General features: G+C 52.5%; 1 protein-coding gene across 1 annotated transcript; it reads left to right on the top strand.

The window, feature by feature from the left end:
* The first annotated feature begins 1,829 nt into the window (after positions 1-1,829).
* LOC112617677 lies at positions 1,830-7,853 on the top strand. Its single transcript, XM_025374389.1, has 4 exons — positions 1,830-1,898; positions 2,962-3,043; positions 3,858-4,022; positions 7,139-7,853. The coding sequence occupies exons 2-4, from the start codon at positions 2,962-2,964 to the stop codon at positions 7,276-7,278; spliced, it is 387 nt and encodes a 128-aa protein (XP_025230174.1). The 5' UTR covers positions 1,830-1,898; the 3' UTR covers positions 7,279-7,853.
* Positions 7,854-9,830: the final 1,977 nt, after the last annotated feature.

The raw sequence follows: 9,830 nt of genomic DNA, 5'->3' as shown, positions 1-9,830 counted from the left end.
TCCCCCAGTCTGTATTTTGGTAATTGCAATCCCGTGTGTCACTTATTTTTTTTTTTTTTTTTTTTTTTTTTTGAGACGGAGTCTCGCGCTGTGTCACCCAGGCTGGAGTGCAGTGGCCAGATCTCGGCTCACTGCAAGCTCCGCCTCCCAGGTTCACGCCATTCTCCTGCCTCAGCCTCCGAGTAGCTGGGACTACAGGCGCCCGCCACCACGCCCGGCTAGTTTTTTGTATTTTTAGTAGAGACGGGGTTTCACCATGTTAGCCAGGATGGTCTCGATCTCCTGACCTCGTGATCCACCCGCCTCGGCCTCCCAAAGTGCTGGGATTACAGGCTTGAGCCACCGCGCCCGGCCCTAATTTTTTATGTTTTTAGTAGAGACGGAGTTTCACCATGTTAGCCAGGATGGTCTTGATCTCCTGACGTTGTGTGTGATCCGCCTACCTCAGCCTCCTGAAGTGCTGGGATAACAGGCATGAGCCACCGCGCCCAGCAAGATAGGTTTTCTTCATTTTGGCCAGGCTAGTCTCGAACTTCTGACCTCAAGTGATCTGCCCGCCTTGGCCTCCCAAAGTACTGAGATTACAGGCGTGAGCCACCACACCTGGCCAGTCTTTAGAGACTGTCTGGAGCAGGCCGCTATGGCCTCGTTAGGGTATAGGAACCCTGATGGAAGGCATGGGGGCTGGGCATACCTCAGGGACCTAGAGCAGGGAGACCTGGAAAGCTCTTGTTTCCAGGCCACCGAGGGGACCCCCAGCCCTCGCCCATTCATCTGCCATCCGTATACTGACAGTCCCGGGACACATTCACTGAACTCGTGCTCTGCTCCATTCGAACACATCACTCCTTTTCTTAACTTTGGTTGCCTCCCACCTTCTTTTTATTTTATTTTATTTATTTATTGAGACAGGGTCTCATTCTGTTGCCCAGGTTGGAGAGCACTGGTGTGATCTCAGCTCACTGCAACCTCCACCTCCCACCCCAGCCTCCTGAGTAGCTGGGACTACACAGGTGTGCCACCACGCCAGTTTAATCACCTTCTTTAAATAAAATCCAAGCTCCTCACCATGACCTACAGGTCCTTCTTGGTGGTCCAGCCCACCTCTCCCTCCATCCAGCCTCCCCTTTAACCATGACACTCTGGCCAAGATGACCTCTCTTCTTTTATTGTTGGTTTTATTGTTGTTTTGAGATGGAGTTTTGCTCTTGTTGCCCAGGCTGGAGTGCAATGGTGGGATCTCGGCTCACTGCAACCTCTGCCTCCCGGGTTTGAGCGATTCTCCTGCCTCAGCCTCCCGAGTAGCTGGGACTACAGGCGCATGCCACCACACCCGGCTAATTTTTGTATTTTTAGTAGAGATGGGGTTTTGCCACGTTGGCCAGGGTGGTCTCGAACTCCTGACCTTAGGTGATCCGCCCGCCTCAGCCTCCCAAAGTGCTGGGATTACAGGCCTGAGCCACAGCGCTTGGCCTAAAAGATGTTTCTGGAGTAGGAGGCTTTGGGCCTAGCTGGAAGGTTTGTGTCTTTAAAGGCCTGAAGAGAACATCCCAGGTGGGAGAAACAGCAAGGAGGGAACGTGTGGAGGAGGCAGGGAGACCCTGCTCTTGGGACTACTGTCTGCAGAGGGTCTCCAGAGGCAGGACCCCAGGGGTAGGGACACTGATGCAGGAGTCGCTCTGCAGTCCCTCCCCCCAAGCTGTGGGCCGGGGTGCCCCCAGGGACGCGGGCTGTGCGCTCCCACGCCCAGCCGAAGCAGGACGTTCCCACGCGGGGGCGGCCCTGAAAGGCTGTGGGGCGGGCCGGGGGCGGGCGCCCGCGCTCAGGTCCCTCCGCAGCGGGTTCTCAGTTGCTCTCTGGGCAGACCCAGTTCGCACTCCCGCTGCCGAGCCCGCGAGGTGAGTGAGTTGGCGGAGGACCCCGCAACCCAAGCCCGGCAACCCAAGCCCGCGCGTCAGGGGCTCGGCTCGGTCTCCTGCCTTCGCCGCTGGGTCGCGCCCCGAGTGGTCCCTGTCTTAGAGGGTTGGGGGGCTTCATGCAGGTTAGAGTTGAGGGTTCCTGGGGAGTCCTCCGTCTGCATATGTATGCCATCTTTTTCCCCAAATACAGATTACACCCTCCCTCTCTGGATATGTGGAGCTCTCCCACCCACTAATCATAATCACTGGCCGGAGCTCCTCTTTTCTAGAAGTGCGGGCCGCCCCTCCCACTTATCACCTGTCATGTGCCCCCTCCCTCACTCTATTTGTTGGGTGTCCCTCTCTCCCCCTAGATGTGGGAGCCCCTTCTTTTCCCCAGATGTGTGTCTCCCTCCCTCTGACCCAGTTAAGTCCCTATCCTCTAAAGCCCCTCCCCACCCCCATGGATGCCAAACCCTGAGTCTTCCCTGGGGGTGGGGGACTGGGCTTAGCCGGTCTGGCTGAGCCCAGTCCCCCACCCCCAACCAGATCCAGCAGAGCAGGGCTGTGTGCACGTAGGCGGCCAATTATGGGGGAAGAGGTGGGGGCCAGACGGTCTGTCTGTTCTGCCTGTGCTGGGCAGGGAAGAGAGCCTCGGGACCTGCTCCCTCTCAACCTGGACCCCCACCCAGCTTCCTCTGGGGAGCAAACAACTGAGCAGAGTTCTCTAGTCTGGCCAGACTGAGCTGGGGCTGGCACTAGAACCCAAGCCCTCAGCCTCAAACTCTTCAGACCCTGGCCCAAGACTTAGGCCTCCTCCCACTTCTCAGATGGTGAATTGAGGTCCCAAGAAGGGGCTCCAAAGGTCTAGGACCCCCATTGCCCCCCCCTTCCCAGGGATATCAGACAAAATTAGAAGGGTCAAGGGCATGAGGGCGACCTTGAAACCCTGGGATCCCTACCACTACCATACCAGTGGAAAAGGGTTTCTCCGTCTGGCCCTAAGGTTTGGGGGCAGAGGGTGATGTGGGGGCAGAACTCATCTATACCTTCATGCCCCCAGATGCTGCCCAAAGCTGCCTGGAGCTTGGTGCTGAGGAAAGGTGGACGTGGAAGACGAGGGATGCACAGCTCAGAAGGCACCGGTGAGACCTGGAGTCCTTCCTCCCAGCCTAACTCCAGAGATAGGGGCAGGGGTCCCCTCTGCCCCTTTTGCCCTTCCATGCCACCCTGGGCCTGTTCCTACCACACTTCCTATGATCCCACTCCTTGGTCCCAGGCCAAGTTTCTCCAGGAAATGGAGTCCGTGGGGTGAGCAGACAGTGGCCATCTCCATTCCAAGCTTCCTTAGGAGCCCGCCCCCAAGCCTCAGGTCCCTAGGTCTCTTGTCCTGAGGTGGAGGATGCTGACAGAACCTTGGACCCTGATTCCTCCTTTCCAGACCCTAGTTTGAATGCTAGTAAGAAGAAAGAGACCTAAAGCAGGAGAGACTTCAGCCAGATAGCAGAAGGGCCTTGCTGACCCATGGAGAATAACAAAGAAACATTTATTGAGCCCTTGCTAGTACCCCAAGCTATTATAAACCATTTTTTTTTTTTTTGAGACAGAGTCTTGCTCTGTCACCGAGGCTAGAGTGTTCAGTGGCGTGATCTCAGCTCACTGCAACCTCCGCCTCCTGGGTTCAAACGATTCTTCTGACTCAGCCTCCCGAGTAGTTGGGATTATAGGTGCCCACCACTGCGCCTGGCTAATTTTTGTATTTTTAGTAGAGGCGGGGTTTCACCATCTTGGCCAGGCTGGTCTCGAACTCCTGACCTTGCAATCCACCCGCCTCGGCCTCCCAAAGTGCTGGGATTACAGGCGTGAGCCACCAAGCCCGGCCACTTTCTTTATTAATATAGTTAGAGATAGGGTGTCCAAGGGGCAGCCTGGACTCAGCTCCCTCCATTGTGTCTGCAGCCCGTGGTGGGGGGAAGACGCCCCGCTACACCAACTGCTATGCCCAGCGCCACTACCCCATGCCAGAAGAGCCCTTCTGCACAGAACTCAACGCTGAGCAGCAGGCCCTGAAGGAGAAGGAGAAGGGAAGCTGGACCCTGCTGACCCACGCCGAAAAGGTGGCCCGTAGGTGTCAGGGTGGGGCTGGCTGGAGAGAGTGGGTTGGGGCCTAACTTTGGAAAGAAGGGCCTGTCAGAGATCAGAGGGCAGAGAGAGGCCCCCAAGACAGCCAGAAACCTCCAAACACCTGAGGGGTGAAGTTTATGCCTTTGTTCGTTTCTTTATTCACTCACCTATTTGTGCATAGCCTGATGTTAGGCAATGCTGGGGACAAGAGGTGAATCACCTGGATAGTTCCTGTCCCCATGGTGCTCCCAGTCCCGCAGGGAAAACCAGTACAGACCCCAATAATTGTAATACAGAATATGTGACTAGGGTGAGGTGTGTTCAAGGACTGTGAGATGAAATCTTGGTGGACCTCCCAGAGGAGGGCACATTCCAGCTGGCCTTTAAGGGTGAAGAGGAGGGCACTGCCAGGGAGTGGGAACTGCATGGGGAAGGGTGTCCAGAGCAGGAGACTGTGGAGGCTCCTGGAATTGAGTGATGTAGGGGAGATGGAACAGAGAGAGGCAGGTGAGGTGGTTGGGGAGGAGCCCTCTGACCCTGGGAGACTGTAGGGATGTGTGGTCCCTTGTCATGTCCACCAGAGCATCCCTGAGCTGACCCTTTGATATTTGGAGCACCTTATTCTCATTCCATGAATGGGAACACTCAGCCTGACTTCCAAGATTTCAAAGGATTCCTAGTGGGGAAAGGTTCATGCTTCTCAAATTCATTCATTCAGTCAACATCTTATTGAGCACCTACTGCAATACCATGCACTGGGAATGCAGCTGTGAGCCAGCCAGGCTCCCTTTCTGCCTGTGAGCTTGCATTTCCAGCCCTCTCTCAACACCTTTCCTCTCTCCCTCTCTCTCTCTCTGTCTCTCTTTCTCTCTCTCTCTCTCTCTCTCACACACACACACACATATCTTGGTTTTCTCTTCATTTCAGAAATTGACACTCTTTATCTGAGCGTGGTGGCACATGCCTGTGGTCCCAGCTATTCGGGAGGCTGAGGCAGGAGGATCGCTTGAGCCCAGGGGAGTTGAGGCTGCAGTGAGCTGTGATTGTGCCACTGCATTGCACTCCAGCCTGGGTAACAAAGTGAGACCCTGTCTGGGGGAAAAAAGAAAAAAAAAGAGAGAGAGAGAGAGAGAAAAATAAATGACGGACATTCGCCAGGCAAGATGGTCATGAGCACCACCCCTAATATGTACTGCACGCTTACAGGTAGCAGGCACCGCTGTGGAGGTAGGTGCTCTCATTAGCTCACATTTGAGAGCCTCAACTCAGTGAAGTGCAGTCACTTGCAGTGGTCGCACGGCTAGAGAGTGGTGGAGGCAAGATTTGAAACCACACAGACAGGCACCAGGGGTTTCACCCTTAGCTGCTATACCACATTAGCTACACTGAAGATTTGGTGGGATGCTTGGTGCATTGCAGTGTAGCCTCACAGATCAGTTAAACAACTTTTTTTTTCTTTTTTTTCTTTTGAGACAGGGTCTCTGTCACCCAGGCTGGAGTACAGTGGCCCCATGTCGGCTCACTGCAACCTCTGCCACTTGGGTTCAAGCGATCCTCCTGCTTTGGCCTCCTGAGTAGCTGAGACTACAGGCGGGCACCACCACACCTGGCTATTTTTTTTGTATTTTTTGTAGAGACAGGGTTTCACCAGGTTGGCCAGACTGGTCTCAAACTCCTGATCTCATGATCCACCTGCCTCAGCCTAAAGTGCTGGGATTACAGGTGTGAGCTACCATGCCGGCTATTTATTTATTTATTTATATTTCTGTAGAGACAGAGCAGTCTCACTATGGTTGCTCAGGCTGCTCTTGAACTCCTGGGCTCAAGCAATTCTCCTGCCTCGGCCTCCCAAAGCACTGGGATTACAGGCATGAGCCATCATGCCAGGCCAAATGCCTTGAGTCTTGTCAGACCTCTTCCAGGGCAGGCGGGCATGAGATCACATACTCCAACCTCAGCAGCAGAGTGAGACTGTCTCAAAAAAGAAAAAAGAAACGGTCTCACCCTGTTGCCCTGGCTAAGACAGCACTGTATGGGATCCTTGCTCACTGTAGCCTCAAACTCCTAGGGTCAAGCAGTCCTTCTGCCTCAGCCTCTCGAGTGGCTGGGACCACAGGCACATGCCACTGTACCTGGCTAATTTTTTATTATTTATTTATTTTTTTATTATTTATTTTTTTGAGATGGAGTCTTGCTCTGTCTCCCAGGCTGGAGTGCAGTGGTGCAATCTCGGCTCACTGCAAGCTCCGTCTCCCTGGTTCACGCCATTCTCCTGCCTCCGCCTCCCGAGGAGCTGGGATTACAGGTGCCTGCCACTATGCCCGGTTAATTTTTTGTATCTTTAGTAGAGACGGGTTTTCACCATGTTAGCCAGGATGGTCTCGATCTCCTGACCTTGTGATCCACGCGCCTCAGCCTTCCAAAGTGCTGAGATTACAGGCGTGAGCCACCGCGCCCAGCCTTACCTGGCTAATTTTAAAATTTTTTGTAGGAACAGGATCTCGCTATATTGCCTAGGATTGTCTCGAACTCTTGGACTCAAGCAGTCCACCTGTCTTGGTCTCCCAAAATTCTGGGATTATAGGCATGAGCCACCATGCCTGGCCCCCTCCCTAATTCTGTTGAAATGAAATCCAGTTTCTTCTCCATGGATTCTGACAAGGTCCTGTGTGAACCGGCTCTGGCCAGCCTCTCATTTGCTAAATTCCCTCTCTTTTGCTCATTTCACTCCAGCCACAGTGGTCCTCACTTCACTCTTTTCCTACCCACTTCCTGCTTCTGGGTCTTTGCATTTCCTTCCGGTTTTCACCAGTTTTCTCCCGTTGATTTTTCAAGCCTCAGTTCCAATGTCACCTCCTCTGAGACACCTTCCCTGGCCACCCAACTGTTTGCCTGAAGCATTTGCCACGGTCTCCCCTCTTAACTCGACAAGGGCAGGGATTTTCATCTGACTTACTCACTGCTGTCACCAGTTCTTGGTCATGCTGTGCATATAGTACATGCTCCGTAAGAATTTGCTGAATGAACAGCATCTGCTGCAGGGCGGCGGAAGCCAGGGATCACTTAGAGTGGATGCACCTGAGGCCCTTCCCCCCTCCCCCCCCAATTGCCTCCAGTGTACCGGCTCCAGTTCAATGAGACCTTTGCAGAGATGAACCGTCGCTCCAATGAGTGGAAGACAGTGATGGGTTGCGTCTTCTTCTTCTTTGGATTCGCAGCTCTGGTGATTTGGTGGCAGCGGGTCTACAGTGAGTAGCAACACCTCATCTAGATGCAATCCTGGGCCGTGACCTTGTGGTCACGGCCACCAGATGGTTTCTTAAAGGAACCATGCTGGCACTCATCTGAAGAGTTGAAAATGTCTGAAGAGGTGTAGTGTGAAGGGCAGAGCATGGCTGTCTAGGTTTGAATGTAGGAACTTTACCTCTCTGGGCCTCAGTTTCCTCATCTGTAAAATGGAAATAGTAATGTTCCATTTCAGGGTACTTAAGAGGATTTTAATGAGAGAGGACTATAGGCCAGTGTTTGGCTCATAGTCATGAATGGTGTTGTAACCGATTGTCATGTATGAACTATGTGTTTTTCGGTGTATATATATATATATACATACACGGAACCTCTGCCTCCACAGTTCAAGTGATTCCCCTGCCTCAGCCTCCCGAGTAGCTGGGACTACAGGAGTGTACCACCATGCCTGACTAATTTTTGTATTTTTAGTAGAGACAGGGTTCGCCATGTTGGCCAGGCTGGTCTCAAACTCCTGGCCTCAAGTGATCTGCCTGCTTCGAACTCCCAAAGTGCTAGGATTACAAGCATGAGCCACCACGCCTGGCCTGTTTTTCAATATATTGCTTCAGCTACTGTAACAGAGTCCCCAACTTACAAGAGCTTAAATTAGATAATGGTTTATTCCTTTCTCATAACAAGGGCAGAGAAGCAATCCAGACAAATGTGGGGACTCCACAATGCAGGCTCCTTCTGTCTTGTTGCTCTGCATCCTTGACATGCAAGATGGCTGCTCCAGCTCCTGCCATCAAGCCTACATTCCAGCCAAGGAAAAAAGGGAAAGGGAAAATAGGCTCCTCTTTGAGGCCTAGAAGTTGCTCAAACCACTTCTTCTCACATGATATAGGCTGAGAAATGATCATGTGATCATCTGGCTACAAGGGAAGCTGGGAAATATAGTCTTTAGCTGGGTAGTCACATGTACAGCTGAGCTTTTATTACCTCTGAAGAGTGGTTCTCAAAAGTGTTCTCTGTGTACCAATAGCACCACCTAGGAACTTGCTAGAAATGCATATTCTCAGCTCCACTGGTCAGACACTCTGGAGGTAGACCCCAACCCCAACAATTTTTTTTTTTTTTTTTTTTGAGAGAGAGTTTTGTTCTTTAGTGGTGCGGTCTCGGCTCACTGCAACCTCCGCCTTCTGGTTTCAAGCGATTCTCCTGCCTCAGCCTACCAGGTAGCTGGGATTACAGGCGCCCGCCACCATGCCCAGCTAAGTTTTGTATTTTCAGTAGAGATGGGGTTTCACCATGTTGGCCAGACTGATCTCGAATTTCTGACCTTGTGATCCGCCTGTCTTGGCCTCCCAAAGTGCTGGGGTTATAGGCATGAGCCACCATACCCGGTCTGACTCCAATAATTATTTAATTAAATTAATTAATTTATTTATTTGAGATGGAGTCTTGCTCTGTTACCCAGGCTAGAATGCAGTGGCGTGATCCCAGCTCACTGCAACCTCCGCCTCCTGGGTTCAAGCGATTCTTCTGCCTCAGCCTCCTGAGCAGCTGGGACTACAGGTGCATGCCACCACACCCAGCTAATTTTTATATTTTTAGTAGAGATGGGGTTTCACATATTGGCCAGGCTGGTCTTGAACTCCTAACCTTGTGATCCACCCACTTTGGCCTCCCAAAGCGCTGGGATTACAGGCGTGAGCCACCACATCGGCCCAGCAATTTTTATTTTAACTGCCCATCCCTCTGGTAGACCAGTGGAAGGCTCAGCACCTCCCGTGCATCCTGGAAGGGCTAGTCTAGCCTAGTGCTTAGCACATAGTCGATGCTCATAAAGGTTGTTCCCTTCCTGCTCCGCTCCTGGGATAGAATGTACCAGGGATGGAGGTCAGGAAGGCTGAGTCAGCCTCAGGACCAGGTGGACCAGAAAGTAAGGTATGAGAGCTATTGGGAGCTCGGGCCTCCAGGCCTTTCCTGTCCCCATCCACACATCAAGGTGCCTAAAATGCCTCTATGAGTGCTTTCAGCTTTTAGGTTAAGTATTGCCTCTCCCACCAGATTTTTTTCTTTTTCTTTAAAAAAAAAAAGAGACAGGGGTTTTTCTATGTTGCCCAAGCTAGACTAGAATTCCTCGGTTTAAGTAATCCTCCCGGCCGGGTGCGGTGGCTCAAGTCTGTAATCCCAGCACTTTGGGAGGCCGAGACAGGCGGATCACGAGGTCAGGAGATCGAGACCATCCTGGCTAACCCGGTGAAACCCCGTCTCTACTAAAAAATACAAAAAACTAGCCGGGCGAGGTGGCGGGCGCCTGTAGTCCTAGCTACTCGGGAGGCTGAGGCAGGAGAATGGTGTAAACCCGGGAGGCGGAGCTTGCAGTGAGCTGAGATCCGGCCACTGCACCCCAGCCTGGGCGACAGAGCAAGACTCCGTCTCAAAAAAAAAAAAAAAGTAATCCTCCCATCTTGGCCTCCTGAGTAACTGAGACCATAGGCACACGCCATTGCACCCGGCTCTCCCCATTTTTTTTTTCTTCTTTTTTTTTTTTTTTGAGACGGAGTCTTGCTCTGT

Source organism: Theropithecus gelada, unplaced genomic scaffold, assembly GCF_003255815.1.
Source record: "Theropithecus gelada isolate Dixy unplaced genomic scaffold, Tgel_1.0 HiC_scaffold_326, whole genome shotgun sequence".
NCBI classification, from domain to species: Eukaryota; Metazoa; Chordata; class Mammalia; order Primates; family Cercopithecidae; genus Theropithecus; species Theropithecus gelada.
Note: the sequence above shows the minus strand (reverse complement) of the source record. Positions and strands in the feature narration are given on the sequence as shown.